This window comes from Thalia democratica, chromosome 9 (genome assembly GCF_965202585.1).
Source record: "Thalia democratica chromosome 9, ktThaDemo2.hap1.1, whole genome shotgun sequence".
Taxonomy (NCBI): Eukaryota; Metazoa; Chordata; class Thaliacea; order Salpida; family Salpidae; genus Thalia; species Thalia democratica.
This window is the reverse complement of record NC_139173.1, coordinates 25,711,935-25,729,611: the sequence shown is the minus strand read 5'-3', so window position 1 is coordinate 25,729,611 and position 17,677 is coordinate 25,711,935. Positions and strand designations below refer to the sequence as shown.

At 34.7% G+C, this 17,677-nt stretch overlaps 8 protein-coding genes and 2 pseudogenes across 8 annotated transcripts; all 10 read left to right on the top strand.

Annotated features, from left to right (window-relative positions):
- The first annotated feature begins 2,228 nt into the window (after positions 1-2,228).
- On the top strand, positions 2,229-3,381 carry LOC145844999 (uncharacterized). The gene is made up of 2 exons (XM_082952418.1): positions 2,229-2,693; positions 3,043-3,381. The coding sequence occupies exons 1-2, from the start codon at positions 2,229-2,231 to the stop codon at positions 3,379-3,381; spliced, it is 804 nt and encodes a 267-aa protein (XP_082808544.1).
- A 198-nt stretch (positions 3,382-3,579) lies between these two features.
- LOC145844483 (histone H4-like) lies at positions 3,580-3,890 on the top strand (annotated as a pseudogene).
- Positions 3,891-4,072: 182 nt separating this feature from the next.
- On the top strand, positions 4,073-4,453 carry LOC145844998 (histone H2A). The gene has a single exon (XM_082952417.1). It carries the CDS (start codon positions 4,073-4,075, stop codon positions 4,451-4,453), a length of 381 nt encoding a protein of 126 aa, XP_082808543.1.
- Positions 4,454-4,618: 165 nt separating this feature from the next.
- Positions 4,619-4,978, top strand: LOC145844997 (histone H2B 1/2-like). The gene has a single exon (XM_082952416.1). The coding sequence runs from the start codon at positions 4,619-4,621 to the stop codon at positions 4,976-4,978; it is 360 nt and encodes a 119-aa protein (XP_082808542.1).
- Positions 4,979-7,845: 2,867 nt separating this feature from the next.
- LOC145844996 (uncharacterized) lies at positions 7,846-10,340 on the top strand. Its single transcript, XM_082952415.1, has 2 exons — positions 7,846-7,884; positions 9,807-10,340. The coding sequence occupies exons 1-2, from the start codon at positions 7,846-7,848 to the stop codon at positions 10,338-10,340; spliced, it is 573 nt and encodes a 190-aa protein (XP_082808541.1).
- Positions 10,341-10,521: 181 nt separating this feature from the next.
- Positions 10,522-10,932, top strand: LOC145844995 (histone H3). Its single transcript, XM_082952413.1, has one exon. It carries the CDS (start codon positions 10,522-10,524, stop codon positions 10,930-10,932), a length of 411 nt encoding a protein of 136 aa, XP_082808539.1.
- Positions 10,933-11,119: 187 nt separating this feature from the next.
- Positions 11,120-11,412, top strand: LOC145844484 (histone H4-like; annotated as a pseudogene).
- A 181-nt stretch (positions 11,413-11,593) lies between these two features.
- On the top strand, positions 11,594-11,974 carry LOC145844994 (histone H2A). The gene has a single exon (XM_082952412.1). The coding sequence runs from the start codon at positions 11,594-11,596 to the stop codon at positions 11,972-11,974; it is 381 nt and encodes a 126-aa protein (XP_082808538.1).
- A 165-nt stretch (positions 11,975-12,139) lies between these two features.
- LOC145844993 (histone H2B 1/2-like) lies at positions 12,140-12,499 on the top strand. Its single transcript, XM_082952411.1, has one exon. It carries the CDS (start codon positions 12,140-12,142, stop codon positions 12,497-12,499), a length of 360 nt encoding a protein of 119 aa, XP_082808537.1.
- A 3,903-nt stretch (positions 12,500-16,402) lies between these two features.
- LOC145844991 (uncharacterized) lies at positions 16,403-17,555 on the top strand. The gene is made up of 2 exons (XM_082952410.1): positions 16,403-16,867; positions 17,217-17,555. Exons 1-2 carry the CDS (start codon positions 16,403-16,405, stop codon positions 17,553-17,555), a joined length of 804 nt encoding a protein of 267 aa, XP_082808536.1.
- The last annotated feature ends 122 nt before the right edge of the window (positions 17,556-17,677 follow it).

Here is a 17,677-nt window from a genome sequence, read left to right as displayed (position 1 = left end):
TTTAGTGTCCTTAAAAAATACTGTTCAATTACAATTAAATTACAACTGAAACAATTTCAAAACTGATGTAACACTTAAATGTAAACAACATCGATTGTTCAAAAGAAAGAGAACACTATTAACAAGTACACAGAATATCTTAATAAAATGATGAACTTGTATAAATAAATCTTTTATTTTACAAAGCTTACATCTACTTAGTTGATTTAAGCTTTCTGATCTTGTCAAGCATATGAAATAAACCATTTGATTAGCTGAAACATGATACAAAGAAGTAAAAAACTTATTTGCTTGTTACTGTTATGTACGCTATACATAAGAAAACTAAAATCACTGTAACTTGTTGCTTTAAGCTGTGTAGTTTTATAAATCTAAAGAAGAAGAAAAAATTGGACAAAGCAAAACCAAAACTTTTTTAACCTTCATTTTTTCACAGCTTATTATGTGATAGTACAAGTTCCATAATAGGCAAACAACAATGTAAAACTTTGAATCAAGCAAATACTTTGTTTTATATGGTCTATAATTGAATAAGATAACAGTTACTTTGTTTCAAGTTTATATGTTATTGCTACAACAGCTATGTTCTTAACGACATCCGAGAATAAAATGTAACTTATCCTAAGTTGTGTTTTCAACTACATTGACAGTAAGTTAGAGATAACTAGTTACGAATTTTGAAAAGCAAAACATTTAGTCAATGAAATCAATGGTACAGAACATTATGATTAATCTAGGTTGAGTAAACTAGGAAATTACTATTAGCAGTAAAGCAGTTAAAACACATGTTTAACGTGGTAAACACTTCAATCGTAAACTTTAAAAGACAGTACTGTTGTTGTTTCAAAATATGTGTCAAGAAAGTAATAAGTTGTTCTATGTTGTTTCGACTGACTTTAAGTTTATGAGAAGTGACAAAACAAAGTTTGAAAAAAAACTTAATTGCATTATTTTCCAGTTAAAAAGTTTCAAAGATAGATTGAAAGGTTATGAGTGCTAATTGTAAACAAAGCTTTATTCAAACACTAAGTTTGTCAATCTTATTTCAAAACTTTTTCATTTCGATTTTCTTACTCGATTTTATTTTGTATATAATGCTGCTTAAAAAATAAACCAACCTCTTTTTTTACGTAAAATTTTTCGTCCAAAAGATATCAGCTTTTGTTCAAATTTAGTGCTAGTGTTCATAAGCTTTTTCGACTTATTTACTTCTTTGAATTTAATTATCTTTATTTTGTTTGAAAAATTTACAACCAAATCCATTTGTTCACTTTTAACAGCACACTTTATTCGGTTGAAATCTGCAAAGTTAAAGTTCTTAGTTTGATCAAGGTTTAAGTTTAACGAGCAAAATTGCATCAGTTATTTTTTAAACTGTATAACAGCTTGAATCAGTTGTTTGAAACACTAATTGAATGTTAAACTACTTACCTGTTAAACTAGTTTTTCATATACACTGAAAAATAAAATTTGTGTTTAAATGTAGTTTACAACTTTCAAACAAGTAACATCATAGTTAAATATAGTAACATCATAGTAACAGCACGTTTTTGAAAGGTTGTTTGGAAAACATTGTTGTAAGGTAAGTTACTAGTATGTGCAAGAACAAAGTTATCTAGTTGTCTGTTTAACAAAAGTTTTGAGTACATTGCTTATGAGTAATCATAAGCAGTAAAGCTAAAAAAAATGAACACTTTTATTCTTTCGGAATTACTTTTTACACATTAGTTTAAACTGTAATTAACTTGAACATACTTGATAGAACTTACGATTAACAAAACTCCATGAAATCGAAATAATGAAATTTTGTTTAAGTTTGAGGTAAAAAAAAACCTTATGCTTTGTTAAAACTTTATTAATTTAGGTGAGCGGCAAAGGAAAACTCAGTCGGAAGTGTGTTAACATGTTTTGTTTCATTTATGTTTTTCTTTATGTATTTAGAGGTGTGCTGTAAGATACAGGCTGTTATTTCTGGACTTTTCAAACTAATGCTTTAAAAAAAATTACTTTTAGAACAAGTTAGATATGGTTTCTTTCTTACTGGGACTTTTTCAACATTCGTAATAAGACAACTAAGTTTTTATAAGCATATATGTCTTAAACAAACATGCTAATGCTTATATTAAGAAGTAAAAGGTACCTTGCAAAGCATAACTGCTCAACAGTCAATTCGTCACAGTCAGTAACTCTTGCAAGTATCGTTTTGGTCGCTTTAATATTCATTCATCATGTCTACCACAGCAGTAGCAGCAGTACCAGCGCCAGCCGCAGCCAGGTCTTCAAAGAGACCAAGCGCCAAGAAGGCAGAGCACCCTACTTACAGGGAAATGATTAGCTCTGCCCTTGGAGCAATGAAGGAACGAAAAGGTACATCCCGCCAGAAGATACAAAAGTATATCGCGGACACCTACAAGCTTGACCTCACAGCTTCCAATTCTCACTTGAAGAGAGCACTTACCAGCGGCGTGACCAAAGGTGCTTTTCTCCAGACAACTGGAAAAGGCGCTTCTGGCTCGTTCAAGCTTGCTCCAATGCCAGCTGCTGGGCCCAAGAAGAGGACAAAGAAAGTAGCTAAAAAGCCAGCAGCAAAGAAGGCCCCAGCTAAAAAACCAAAAAAGAAGTGTGCTCCCAAGAAGGCTGCAAAAAAACCAGCAGCCAAAAAGCGACCTGCTAAAAAGTGCGCTCCTAAGAAGGCAGCATCTAAAAAAGCTGCAAGCAAGAAGAAGAAAGTAACCAAGAAGAAGCCGGCAGCCAAAAAAGCATCCAAGAAGAAGAGCTGTAAAAAATAAGTTGTTCTTTTACCCAAGGTCCTTTTCAGGACCACTCAAACAAAATATAACGTAACTCAAAATGCATAAAACAATGCTAAGTTGAAAATATGCAAATTAGACTACACAGCGGAATCGCTCGCGTCCGTGTCTATGCGAACAGTATATAAACTGTCTTGCAACAAACAGTTTTATCATCAAAATGGCTCGTACCAAGCAAACCGCTCGTAAGTCAACCGGAGGCAAGGCTCCAAGGAAAAAGCTGGCCACCAAGGCCGCTCGCAAGAGCGCACCCGCTACCGGAGGTGTGAAGAAGCCTCATCGCTACAGGCCCGGCACAGTTGCTCTGAGAGAAATCAGACGCTACCAGAAGTCAACTGAGCTTCTTTTGCGCAAGTTGCCTTTCCAGCGTCTGGTACGCGAAATAGCTCAAGACTTCAAAACTGACTTGAGGTTCCAAAGCAGTGCCGTTATGGCTTTGCAAGAAGCAAGCGAGGCGTACCTCGTTGGTTTGTTCGAAGATACTAACCTTTGCGCGATCCACGCCAAGCGTGTGACAATCATGCCCAAAGACATCCAGCTCGCCAGGAGAATGCGTGGCGAAAGAGCTTAAGCGTTAGCTAAAACCGGTCCTTTTCAGGGCCACCTTAAAACTTTGACAGTGAGAAAAACTTGACCAAACGAAATAACTTAACTTAAATGTAAGTTAAGAGACTTTTTGAGTATGCAAATTAGTTAGTAGTAACCGTACGCGTCCGTAACAGCTTGTATATAAACTCGACGCACTGACGAAATAAGTATATTCAACAACATGTCTGGACGCGGCAAAGGAGGTAAAGGCTTGGGAAAGGGAGGTGCTAAGCGCCATCGCAAAGTGCTTCGCGATAACATCCAAGGCATCACGAAGCCGGCAATCCGCCGTTTGGCTCGCCGAGGCGGAGTTAAGCGAATCTCGGGACTGATTTACGAAGAAACGAGAGGCGTCATGAAAGTTTTCTTGGAAAATGTTATTTGCGATGCAGTAACATACACAGAGCACGCCAAGCGCAAGACCGTCACACACTCGACGTCGTGTACGCACTCAAGCGTCAAGGAAGAACCTTGTACGGCTTCGGTGGCTAATCGCTTTTAGCAAACCCGGTCCTTTTTAGGACCACCTAATTCAATATAAAAGTTTTACAACATTTCTGACAAGATTAAGCATTAGCTATGACATATGCAAATTAGTTTTTTGTTCGACGCGGTTAGGTATGAGTTTTATGTTGAGCTGTGCAAGCTATCATCACAATCATTCGAACAACAAAATGTCAGGACGTGGTAAAGGATCAAAACTCAAATCTAAGCCGAAGAGCAGGTCTTCCCGTGCAGGACTGCAGTTTCCAGTCGGTCGCGTGCACCGCCTGTTGCGCACCGGCAACTACAGCCAAAGAGTCGGAGCTGGTGCTCCAGTTTATCTGGCTGCCGTTCTCGAGTACTTGAGCGCAGAAGTGCTCGAGCTTGCCGGTAACGCTGCTCGTGACAACAAGAAAAGCAGGATCATTCCTCGCCATTTGCAACTAGCTATTCGCAACGACGAAGAGTTGAACAAACTTCTCGGCGGCGTCACAATTGCTCAAGGTGGTGTTCTTCCAAACATCCAGGCAGTACTATTGCCTAAGAAGACCGCTTCAAAAAAGTCAGCCTAAGTTAAAAAAAAACCAGGTCCTTTTCAGGACCACCAAAAATATTTACAACAAACGAGAGAATTGTGAAGTGAGAGAAACTAGCTATCGTTCGCGTACGGAACTATGCTAATTTGCATAATTTTACAGCATATAAACCGGCGCCGAGACAGAAGTCCACACATCATCATGACAGCAACCAAAGGCGCGAAGAAGTCAGTAGCCAAGACCGCTCCGGTCGACGGCAAGAAGAAGCGAAGGAGGAGGAACAAAGAAAGCTTTGGCATCTACGTGTACAAAGTTTTGAAGCAAGTGCACCCCGACACCGGAATTTCCAGCAAGGCAATGGGAATCATGAACTCATTTGTCAACGACATCTTCGAGCGCATTGCAGCAGAGGCTTCACGTTTGGCTCATTACAACAAGAGGTCAACTGTTAGCAGCCGCGAAATTCAAACTGCTGTCAGGCTCTTGCTCCCCGGCGAGTTGTCAAAGCACGCAGTTTCAGAAGGAACTAAAGCTGTTACCAAATACACCAGCTCAAAATAAACGCTAAACAACCGGTCCTTTTTAGGACCACCATTTGAATAGAACCAGCTGTTCATGTTTACTTAAAGTACAAGAATATAAGCTTAGTACAAATAAGTTCTTATTTGTGTAAATTAAAAACTCATATACTTGAATGAACACACTTTTTTTTTTGTTTCAAATACTTTATAAACTTGTAACTCGTTATATTGTAGAAAAAGCATTGCATTAGTCTAAAAACAGTAGTAGTGCTTGTAATCAAATGGTTTGTAAAAGATGTTTAACTAACTTGATTTTGTTGTCCGTAAGATTTTTCATCTGAATACTTTTTGTACAAAACACTTGTTTTTATTCATTTGCTGAAGTTCTGTTGAAACATTCAATAAATAAGTGCTTACAAAAAAGTATCATCTTTTTAAACAAAAATGTATATCACTTATAACATGCAAAAACTTAGTTGTAACTTTATTTTAAGTTGTTGTTGATTATTAGTAACACAACCGAGCTTTAACTTTTTAAACGAGTTCTTCTTATCAACTTAACTGCAATTGAAGCCATGTAACACGTTTTAAAAAGTTACGAATACATAAATGAATACAAAAATGGTTGTTCAAAACAAAAATTACAGATGTGTTTTTCAAGTAAAACAACATATTCCTTCTTTCAAAGCTAACTTCTGTTTAGCATATTCAAGAAACATTTTCAATTCAAAACATAAACACACAAAACAAACCAGCTCATTGGTTGAAACTTGGTAAAACACAAAAAAGTAACTGCTTGTACTTTTTTAAGTAATTTATTATTCTAGTTTTCAAAGTAAAAGGTACTTGTTTTAACTAGATATGAGACAACTTACTGACCTTTAACAACTCTAGTAGTTTGTTGAAAGTTATGTTTCTACATATCTAAAGTAATCAGGACCACCAGTTGATTTAAGCAGCGACTAATGTCGAGTAAACAGTGTCAAACAAGCTTAAACTAAGCGACAAAAAATGTACAAATTTATATCTACATTGTGCGTGTTGGTAAAAATTAACAGTTAGTGTATTTCAATAACTTCTAAATAAACTTTCTAAAACTGAATTTCTCTGTTTTTATTTCTACTAGTTAGTTACACTTATTTTATTTTTTGTAGTTCTACTTGACATTTTAAACTACTTTTGATAATGTAGAATAAGTTTTTCTGCTTCACTAGTATTTAAATGTTAGGTAAAAATGTTTTTTAGTGGGAATTTTCTTGTTTAACTTATTGTTTAAACAAAACTTATTCTAGTTCATTTTACTTTGTAAACTTGTTTTTCAAACACTCAATAGATATTTGTTGTTAGTTTAATAAAAAAATCAATCTGTCACTAAATAAAAATTTATGCTTAAATAAGACATTATATTAAATGAGAAGAAAAATTTACTTTGCGTTGATACTAGTTCATTTTACTTTGTAAACTTGTTTTTCAAACACTCAATAGATATTTGTTGTTAGTTTAATAAAAAAATCAATCTGTCACTAAATAAAAATTTATGCTTAAATAAGACATTATATTAAATGAGAAGAAAAATTTACTTTGCGTTGATACTAGTTCATTTTACTTTGTAAACTTGTTTTTCAAACACTCAATAGATATTTGTTGTTAGTTTAATAAAAAAATCAATCTGTCACTAAACAAAAATTTATGCTTAAATAAGACATTATATTAAATGAGAAGAAAAATTTACTTTGCGTTGATACTAAAAATGCTCAATGATATTTATTTAAGGTCTGATTGTCAAATAAGTATTAGTTTTATTTATCAGAATGCAAATGAAACAATAAAAAACTGTTTAAAAGTTGAACAGTCAAACTAATGTAGACAACAGTGATTGTTTAAAACAAACATACAATTGAAATAATCTTTCTGCTTACAAAGCTCATACTTGTTTTGTTGAACTCATTTTTTCTGTGGCTATGACAAATTACAAAATGATTCCACGGTAAAAAAGAACAGCTTGTTACAATTTTTTGTAACTCTTTTTTAAACTATGTATGAGACAACTCAAAACGACGATACTTGTTTGTTTTAAGCTATGTACTTTTTAAATCTAAAGATTAGGTGGATCACCAATTAATTACACAAGCTACTAATGACTACTAAACTCAACAACACAAATAAACATACTTTATCAACTTTGTGGTGATAAAGAATCAAAAACATATTTCCTTCCAAATTATAAAACCCATTATTTATTAAATACCTAGCTTGCCAAATTTCTCTACTATACTTTTTTTATGCAACTGTTAAGAAGGGAACTCTAGCTAGATAACTGCTCTAATCCTTACTTTATTGCTTACTATTATCGAATGCTTAGTGAAAAGCTTTAACTAACTTGAGTGTCTTTTTCGTGGCCTTTTTCCTTTTAACTTTCTTTTTCAAATAAAACTTATTCTCATTAACTTTGTGGACATTTTTTAATTCAATATTTCATTTGTTTTTTAGTTTATTAAAAAAATACTGTGCCTACGTCACTGTAAAATCTATTTGTATTTTTCAATGAAAATAGTACGCTTAAACAGAAATAAAAACAAAACTTTGACTTATTAACTGAAAACGTTTTAAACTGTTAATAACAAACAATGTTTAGTGTCCTTAAAAAATGCTGTTCAATTACAATTAAACTACAACTGAAACATGCTTAACAATTCAAAACTGGTGTAACACATAAATGTAAACAACATCGATTGTTAAGAAGAGAACACTATTAACAAGTACACAATTTACAAAACAAAATACCTTAATAAAATGATGAACTTGTATAAATAAATCTTTTATTTTACAAAGCTTACATCTACTTACTTGATTTAAGCTTTCTAATCTTGTCAAGCATATGAAATAAACCAATTGATTAGCTAAAACATGGTACAAAGAAAAGAAGTAAAAAACTTGTTACCACTTGTTTGTTACCCTTATGTACGCTATACATAAGTAAACTAAAATTACTGTAACTTGTTGCTTTAAGCTGTGTAGTTTTTATAAATCTAAAGAAGAAGAAAAAACTGGACAAAGCAAAACCAAAACTTTTTTAGCCTTCATTTTTTTACAGCTTATTATGTGACGGTACAAGTTCCATAATAGGCAAACAACAATGTAAAACTTTGAATCAAGCAAATACTTTGTTTTATATGGTCTATAATTGAATAAGATAACAGTTACTTTGTTTCAAGTTTATATGTTATTGCTACAACAGCTATGTTCTTAACGACATCCGAGAATAAAATGTAACTTATCCTAAGCTGTGTTTTTAACTACATTAACAGTAAGTTAGAGATAACTAGTTACGAATTTTGAAAAGCAAAACATTTAGTCAATGAAATCAATGGTACAGAACATTATGATTAATCTAGGTTGAGTAAACTAGGAAATCACTATTAGCAGTAAAGCAGTTAAAACACATGTTTAACTTGGTAAACACTTCAATCGTAAACTTTAAAAAACAGTACAAGTAGTAAGTTGTTCTATGTTGTTTCGACTGACTTTAAATTTATGAGAAGTGACAAAACAAAGTTTGAAAAAAAAACTTAATTGCATTATTTTCCAGTTAAAAAGTTTCAAAGATAGATTGAAAGGTTATGAGTGCTGATTGTAAACAAAGCTTTATTCAAACACCAAGTTTGTCAATCTTATTTCAAAACGTTTTCATTTCGATTTTCTTACTCGATTTTATTTTGTATATAATGCTGCTTAAAAAATAAACCAACCTCTTTTTTTACGTGAAATTTTTCATCCAAAAGGTATCAGCTTTTGTTAAAGTTCAAATTTAGTGCTAGTGTTCATAAGCTTTTTCGACTTATTTACTTCTTTGAATTTAATTTACTTTATTTTGTTTGGAAAATTTACAACCAAATCCATTTGTTCACTTTTATCAGCACACTTTATTCGGTTGAAATCTGCAAAGTTAAAGTTCTTAGTTTGATCAAGGTTTAAGTTTAACGAGCAAAATTGCATCAGTTATTTTTTAAACTGTATAACAGCTTGAATCAGTTGTTTGAAACACTAATTGAATGTTAAACTACTTACCTGTTAAACTAGTTTTTCATATACACTGAAAAATAAAATTTGTGTTTAAATGTAGTTTACAACTTTCAAACAAGTATCATCATAGTTACTGTACAGCACGTTTTTGAAATGTTGTTTGGAAAACATTGTTGTAAGGTAAGTTACTAGTATGTGCAAGAACAAAGTTATCTAGTTGTCTGTTTAACAAAAGTTTTGAGTACATTGCTTATGAGTAATCATAAGCAGTAAAGCTAAAAAAAATGAACACTTTTATTCTTTCGGAATTACTTTTTACACATTAGTTTAAACTGTAATTAACTTGAACATACTTGATAGAACTTACGATTAACAAAACTCCATGAAATCGAAATAATGAAATTTTGTTTAAGTTTGAGGTAAAAAAAAACCTTATGCTTTGTTAAAACTTTATTACTTTAGGTGAGCGGCAAAGGAAAACTCAGTCGGAAGTGTGTTAACATGTTTTGTTTCATTTATGTTTTTCTTAATGTATTTAGAGGTGTGCTGTAAGATACAGGCTATTATTTCTGGACTTTTCAAACTAGTTCTTTTAAAAAAATTACTTTTAGAACAAGTTAGATATGGTTTCTTTCTTACTGGAACTTTTTCAACATTCGTAATAAGACAACTAAGTTTTTATAAGCATATATGTCTTAAACAAACATGCTAATGCTTATATTAAGAAGTAAAAGGTACCTTGCAAAGCATAACTGCTCAACAGTCAATTCGTCACAGTCAGTAACTCTTGCAAGTATCGTTTTGGTCGCTTTAATATTCATTCATCATGTCTACCACAGCAGTAGCAGCAGTACCAGCGCCAGCCGCAGCCAGGTCTTCCAAGCGCCAAGAAGGCAGAGCACCCTACTTACAGGGAAATGATTAGCTCTGCCCTTGGAGCAATGAAGGAACGAAAAGGTACATCCCGCCAGAAGATACAAAAGTTTATCGCGGACACCTACAAGCTTGACCTCACAGCTTCCAATTCTCACTTGAAGAGAGCACTTACCAGCGGCGTGACCAAAGGTGCTTTTCTCCAGACAACTGGAAAAGGAGCTTCCGGCTCGTTCAAGCTTGCTCCAATGCCAGCTGCTGGGCCCAAGAAGAGGACAAAAAAAGTAGCTAAAAAACCAGCAGCAAAGAAGGCCGCAGCTAAAAAACCAAAAAAGAAGTGTGCTCCCAAGAAGGCTGCAAAAAAACCAGCAGCCAAAAAGCGACCTGCTAAAAAGTGCGCTCCTAAGAAGGCAGCATCTAAAAAAGCTGCAAGCAAGAAGAAGAAAGTAACCAAGAAGAAGCCGGCAGCCAAAAAAGCATCCAAGAAGAAGAGCTGCAAAAAATAAGTTGTTCTTTTACCCAAGGTCCTTTTCAGGACCACTCAAACAAAATATAACGCAGCTCAAAATGCATAGAACGATGCTAAGTTGAAAATATGCAAATTAGACTACACAGCGGAATCGCTCGCGTCCGTGTCTATGCGAACAGTATATAAACTGTCTTGCAACAAACAGTTTTATCATCAAAATGGCTCGTACCAAGCAAACCGCTCGTAAGTCAACCGGAGGCAAGGCTCCAAGGAAACAGCTCGCCACCAAGGCCGCTCGCAAGAGCGCACCCGCTACCGGAGGTGTGAAGAAGCCTCATCGCTACAGGCCCGGCACAGTTGCTCTGAGAGAAATCAGACGCTACCAGAAGTCAACTGAGCTTCTTTTGCGCAAGTTGCCTTTCCAGCGTCTGGTACGTGAAATAGCTCAAGACTTCAAAACTGACTTGAGGTTCCAAAGCAGTGCCGTTATGGCTTTGCAAGAAGCAAGCGAGGCGTACCTCGTTGGTTTGTTCGAAGATACTAACCTTTGCGCGATCCACGCCAAGCGTGTGACAATCATGCCCAAAGACATCCAGCTCGCCAGGAGAATGCGTGGCGAAAGAGCTTAAGCGTTAGCTAAAACCGGTCCTTTTCAGGGCCACCTTAAAACTTTGACAGTGAGAAAAACTTAACCGAACGAAAAAATGTAAGTTAAGAGACTTTTTGAGTATGCAAATTAGTTAGTAGTAACCGTACGCGTCCGTAACAGCTTGTATATAAACTCGACGCACTGACGAAATAAGTATATTCAACAACATGTCTGGACGCGGCAAAGGAGGTAAAGGCTTGGGAAAGGCAAAGTACTTCGCGATAACATCCAAGGCATCACGAAGCCGGCAATCCGCCGTTTGGCTCGCCGAGGCGGAGTTAAGCGAATCTCGGGACTGATTTACGAAGAAACGAGAGGCGTCATGAAAGTTTTCTTGGAGAATGTTATTCGCGATGCAGTAACATACACAGAGCACGCCAAGCGCAAGACCGTCACAGCACTCGACGTCGTGTACGCACTCAAGCGTCAAGGAAGAACCTTGTACGGCTTCGGTGGCTAATCGCTTTTAGCAAACCCGGTCCTTTTTAGGACCACCTAAGTCAAAATAAAATTTTACAAAACTTTTGACCAGATTAAGCATTAGCTATGACATATGCAAATTAGTTTTTCGTTCGACGCGGTTAGGTATGAGTTTTATGTTGAGCTGTGCAAGCTATCATCACAATCATTCGAACAACAAAATGTCAGGACGTGGTAAAGGATCAAAACTCAAATCTAAGCCGAAGAGCAGGTCTTCCCGTGCAGGACTGCAGTTTCCAGTCGGTCGCGTGCACCGCCTGTTGCGCACCGGCAACTACAGCCAAAGAGTCGGAGCTGGTGCTCCAGTTTATCTGGCTGCCGTTCTCGAGTACTTGAGCGCAGAAGTGCTCGAGCTTGCCGGTAACGCTGCTCGTGACAACAAGAAAAGCAGGATCATTCCTCGCCATTTGCAACTAGCTATTCGCAACGACGAAGAGTTGAACAAACTTCTCGGAGGCGTCACAATTGCTCAAGGTGGTGTTCTTCCAAACATCCAGGCAGTACTATTGCCTAAGAAGACCGCTTCAAAAAAGTCAGCCTAAGTTAGAAAAAAACCAGGTCCTTTTCAGGACCACCAAAAATATTTACAACAAACGAGAGAATTGTGAAGTGAGAGAAACCAGCTATCGTTCGCGTACGGAACTATGCTAATTTGCATAATTTTTCAGCATATAAACTGGCGCCGAGATAGAAGTCCACACATCATCATGACAGCAACCAAAGGCGCGAAGAAGTCAGTAGCCAAGACCGCTCCGGTCGACGGCAAGAAGAAGCGAAGGAGGAGGAACAAAGAAAGCTTCGGCATCTACGTGTACAAAGTTTTGAAGCAAGTGCACCCCGACACCGGAATTTCCAGCAAGGCAATGGGAATCATGAACTCATTTGTCAACGACATCTTCGAGCGCATTGCAGCAGAGGCTTCACGTTTGGCTCATTACAACAAGAGGTCAACTGTTAGCAGCCGCGAAATTCAAACTGCTGTCAGGCTCTTGCTCCCCGGCGAGTTGTCAAAGCACGCAGTTTCAGAAGGAACTAAAGCTGTTACCAAATACACCAGCTCAAAATAATCGCTCAACAACCGGTCCTTTTTAGGACCACCATTAGAATAGAAACAGCTGTTCATGCTTACTCAAAGTACAAGAATATAAGCTTAGTACAAATAAGTTCTTATTTGTGTAAATTAAAAATTCAACTAAATAAACACACTATTTTTATTGTTTTAAATGCTTTATAAATTTGTAACTCGTTATGTTGTATAAAAAGCATTGCATTAGTCTAATATGATAAAAACAGTAGTAGTGCTTGTAATCAAATGCTTTGTAAAAGAGGTTTAGCTAACTTGATTATGTTGTCCGTAAGATTTTTCATCTGTAAGATCAATAGACTTTTATTCATTTGTTGAAGTTCTGCTAAAAAGTTCAATAAATAAGTGCTTACAAAAAAGTATCATCTTCTTAAACAAAAATTCATATCACTTATAACAAGCAAAGTCTTAGTTTTGACTTTATTTTTAAGTTGTTGTTGTTGATTATTAGTAACACAACCGAGCTTTAACTTTTTGAACATGTTCTTCTTATCAATTTAATTGCAATTGAAGACATGTAACACGTTTAAAAAAGTTACGAATACATTACTTATTACAATTACTTACATTTCTTATTAATACAATTAACTTATTGTTTAAACAAAACTCATTCTTATTCGTTTTATTTTGTAGACTTGTTTTAAAAACACTAAATAGATATTTGTTGTTAGTTTAATTAAAAAAACAATGATCTGTCACTACATAAAAATTTATGCTTTAATAAGACATTATATTAAATGAGACTTATATTAAACTTTACTTTGCATTGATATTAAAAATACTCAATGGTAGTTATTTAACGGAGGTTTGATTGTCAAAAGTGTATTAGTCTTATTTATCAGAATGCAAATGAAACAATAAAGATCTGTTTAAAAGTTGAACAATCAAATTAATGTAAACAACAGTGATTGTTTAAAACAAACATACAATTGAAATAATCTTTCTCTTTACAAAGCTCATACTTGTTTTGTTGGACTCATTTTTTTCTGTGGCTATGACAAGTTACGAAATGATTCAAAGGCAAAAAAGAACAGCTTGTTACCATTTTTTGTAACTCTTTTTTAAACTATGTTTGAGACAACTTAAAACGACTGTACTTGTTTGTTTTAAGCTATGTACTTTTTGAATCTAAAGATTAGGTGGATCACCAATTAATTACACAAGCTACTAATGACTACTAAACTCAACAACACAAATACACACACTTAATCAACTTTGTGGTGAAAAAGAATCAAAAAACTATTTCCCTCCAAACTATAAACCCATTATTTATTAAATACCTAGCTTGCTACAATTTCTCTACTTTACTTTTTTTTATGCAACTGTTAAGAAGGGAACTCTAGCTAGATAACTGCTCTAATCCTTACTTTATTGCTTACTATTAATGAGTGCTTAGTGAAAAGCTTTAACTAACTTGAGTGTCTTTTTCGTAGACTTTTTCCTTTTAACTTTATTTTCAAAACAAAACTTATTCTCATTCATGCTTACTTTGTGGAAATTTTTTAAATTCAATATTTCATTTGTTTTTTAGTTTATTTAAAAAAGCTGTGCCTACGTCACTGTAAAAACTAGTTATATTTTTCAATGAAAATAGTACGCTTAAACAGAAATAGAAATAAAACTTTGACTTATTAACTGAAAACGTTTTAAACTGTTAATAACAAACAATGTTTAGTGTCCTTAAAAAATACTGTTCAATTACGATTAAATTACAACTGAAACTATTTCAAAACTGATGTAACACATAAATGTAAACAACATCGATTGTTCAAAAGAAAGAGAACACTATTAACAAGTACACAATTTACACAACAAAATATCTTAATAAAATGATGAACTTGTATAAATAAATCTTTTATTTTACAAAGCTTACATCTACTTAGTTGATTTAAGCTTTCTGATCTTGTCAAGCATATGAAATAAACCAATTGATTAGCTGAAACATGATGCAAAGAAAAGAAGTAAAAAACTTATTTGCTTGTTACTGTTATGTACGCTATACATAAGAAAACTAAAATTACTGTAACTTGTTGCTTTAAGCTGTGTAGTTTTATAAATCTAAAGAAGAAGAAAAAACTGGACAAAGCAAAACCAAAACTTTTTTAACCTTCATTTTTTCACAGCTTATTATGTGATAGTACAAGTTCCATAATAGGCAAACAACAACGTAAAACTTTGAATCAAGCAAATACTTTGTTTTATATGGTCTATAATTGAATAAGATAACAGTTACTTTGTTTCAAGTTTATATGTTATTGCTACAACAGCTATGTTCTTAACGACATCCGAGAATAAAATGTAACTTATCCTAAGTTGTGTTTTCAACTACATTGACAGTAAGTTAGAGATAACTAGTTACGAATTTTGAAAAGCAATGAAATCATGAAATTTAGTCAATGAAATCAATGGTACAGAACATTATGATTAATCTAGGTTGAGTAAACTAGGAAATTACTATTAGCAGTAAAGCAGTTAAAACACATGTTTAACTTGGTAAACACTTCAATCGTAAACTTTAAAAGACAGTACTAAGTTGTTCTATGTTGTTTCGACTGACTTTAAATTTATGAGAAGTGACAAAACAAAGTTTGAAAAAAAACTTAACTGCATTATTTTCCAGTTAAAAAGTTTCAAAGATAGATTGAAAGGTTATGAGTGCTAATTGTAAACAAAGCCTTATTCAAACACTAAGTTTGTCAATCTTATTTCAAAACTTTTTCATTTCGATTTTCTTACTCGATTTTGTTTTGTATATAATGCTGCTTAAAAAATAAACCAACCTCTTTTTTTACGTAAAATTTTTCGTCCAAAATATCAGCTTTTGTTCAAATTTAGTTCTAGTGTTCATAAGCTTTTTCGACTTATTTACTTCTTTGAATTTAATTAACTTTATTTTGTTTGAAAAATTTACAACCAAATCCATTTGTTCACTTTTATCAGCACACTTTATTCGGTTGAAATCTGCAAAGTTTAAGTTCTTAGTTTGATCAAGGTTTAAGTTTAACGAGCAAAATTGCATCAGTTATTTTTTAAACTGTATAACAGCTTGAATCAGTTGTTTGAAACACTAATTGAATGTTAAACTACTTACCTGTTAAACTAGTTTTTCATATACACTGAAAAATAAAATTTGTGTTTAAATATAGTTTACAACTTTCAAACAAGTATCATCATAGTTACTGTACAGCACGTTTTTGAAAGGTTGTTTGGAAAACTTTGTTGTAAGGTAAGTTACTAGTATGTGCAAGAACAAAGTTATCTAGTTGTCTGTTTAATAAAAGTTTTGAGTACATTGCTTATGAGTATATTGATTATGAGTAATCATAACTAGTAAAGCTAAACAAAATGAACTCTTTTATTCTTTTGGAATTACTTTTTACACATTAGTTTAAACTGTAATTAACTTGAACATACTTGATAGAACTTACGATTAACAAAACTCCATGAAATCGAAATAATGAAATTTTGTTTAAGTTTGAGGTAAAAAAAACCTTGTGCTTTGTTAAAACTTTATTACTTTAGGTGAGCGGCAAAGGAAAACTCAGTCGGAAGTGTGTTAACATGTTTTGTTTCATTTATGTTTTTCTTAATGTATTTAGAGGTGTGCTGTAAGATACAGGCTGTTATTTCTGGACTTTTCAAACTAATGCTTTAAAAAAAATTACTTTTAGAACAAGTTAGATATGGTTTCTTTCTTACTGGAACTTTTTCAACATTCGTAATAAGACAACTAAGTTTTTATAAGCATATATGTCTTAAACAAACATGCTAATGCTTATATTAAGAAGTAAAAGGTACCTTGCAAAGCATAACTGCTCAACAGTCAATTCGTCACAGTCAGTAACTCTTGCAAGTATCGTTTTGGTCGCTTTAATATTCATTCATCATGTCTACCACAGCAGTAGCAGCAGTACCAGCGCCAGCCGCAGCCAGGTCTTCCAAGAGACCAAGCGCCAAGAAGGCAGAGCACCCTACTTACAGGGAAATGATTAGCTCTGCCCTTGGAGCAATGAAGGAACGAAAAGGTACATCCCGCCAGAAGATACAAAAGTTTATCGTGGACACCTACAAGCTTGACCTCACAGCTTCCAATTCTCACTTGAAGAGAGCACTTACCAGCGGCGTGACCAAAGGTGCTTTTCTCCAGACAACTGGAAAAGGCGCTTCTGGCTCGTTCAAGCTTGCTCCAATGCCAGCTGCTGGGCCCAAGAAGAGGACAAAGAAAGTAGCTAAAAAGCCAGCAGCAAAGAAGGCCCCAGCTAAAAAACCAAAAAAGAAGTGTGCTCCCAAGAAGGCTGCAAAAAAACCAGCAGCCAAAAAGCGACCTGCTAAAAAGTGCGCTCCTAAGAAGGCAGCATCTAAAAAAGCTGCAAGCAAGAAGAAGAAAGTAACCAAGAAGAAGCCGGCAGCCAAAAAAGCATCCAAGAAAAAGAGCTGCAAAAAATAAGTTGTTCTTTTACCCAAGGTCCTTTTCAGGACCACTCAAACAAAATATAACGTAACTCAAAATGCATAAAACAATGCTAAGTTGAAAATATGCAAATTAGACTACACAGCGGAATCGCTCGCGTCCGTGTCTATGCGAACAGTATATATATTGTCTTGCAACAAACAGTTTTATCATCAAAATGGCTCGTACCAAGCAAACCGCTCGTAAGTCAACCGGAGGCAAGGCTCCAAGGAAAAAGCTGGCCACCAAGGCCGCTCGCAAGAGCGCACCCGCTACCGGAGGTGTGAAGAAGCCTCATCGCTACAGGCCCGGCACAGTTGCTCTGAGAGAAATCAGACGCTACCAGAAGTCAACTGAGCTTCTTTTGCGCAAGTTGCCTTTCCAGCGTCTGGTACGCGAAATAGCTCAAGACTTCAAAACTGACTTGAGGTTCCAAAGCAGTGCCGTTATGGCTTTGCAAGAAGCAAGCGAGGCGTACCTCGTTGGTTTGTTCGAAGATACTAACCTTTGCGCGATCCACGCCAAGCGTGTGACAATCATGCCCAAAGACATCCAGCTCGCCAGGAGAATGCGTGGCGAAAGAGCTTAAGCGTTAGCTAAAACCGGTCCTTTTCAGGGCCACCTTAAAACTATGACAGTGAGAAAAACTTAACCGAACGAAAAAATGTAAGTTAAGAGACTTTTTTGAGTATGCAAATTAGTTAGTACTAA

Bases quoted from the DNA above. Each gene is read 5' to 3' on its own strand.
- LOC145844996 (XM_082952415.1), top strand. From the start codon at position 7,846: ATGGTACAAAGAAAAGAAGTAAAAAACTTGTTACCACTT. The intron at 7,885-9,806 runs GTTTGTTACCCT...CCACAGCAGTAG, and splicing joins TAAAAAACTTGTTACCACTT to CAGCAGTACCAGCGCCAGCC.
- LOC145844999 (XM_082952418.1), top strand. From the start codon at position 2,229: ATGTCTACCACAGCAGTAGCAGCAGTACCAGCGCCAGCCGCAGCCAGG. The intron at 2,694-3,042 runs GCAGCATCTAAA...CTGGCCACCAAG, and splicing joins AAAAGTGCGCTCCTAAGAAG to GCCGCTCGCAAGAGCGCACC.
- LOC145844995 (XM_082952413.1), top strand. From the start codon at position 10,522: ATGGCTCGTACCAAGCAAACCGCTCGTAAGTCAACCGGAGGCAAGGCT.
- LOC145844993 (XM_082952411.1), top strand. From the start codon at position 12,140: ATGACAGCAACCAAAGGCGCGAAGAAGTCAGTAGCCAAGACCGCTCCG.
- LOC145844997 (XM_082952416.1), top strand. From the start codon at position 4,619: ATGACAGCAACCAAAGGCGCGAAGAAGTCAGTAGCCAAGACCGCTCCG.
- LOC145844998 (XM_082952417.1), top strand. From the start codon at position 4,073: ATGTCAGGACGTGGTAAAGGATCAAAACTCAAATCTAAGCCGAAGAGC.
- LOC145844994 (XM_082952412.1), top strand. From the start codon at position 11,594: ATGTCAGGACGTGGTAAAGGATCAAAACTCAAATCTAAGCCGAAGAGC.
- LOC145844991 (XM_082952410.1), top strand. From the start codon at position 16,403: ATGTCTACCACAGCAGTAGCAGCAGTACCAGCGCCAGCCGCAGCCAGG. The intron at 16,868-17,216 runs GCAGCATCTAAA...CTGGCCACCAAG, and splicing joins AAAAGTGCGCTCCTAAGAAG to GCCGCTCGCAAGAGCGCACC.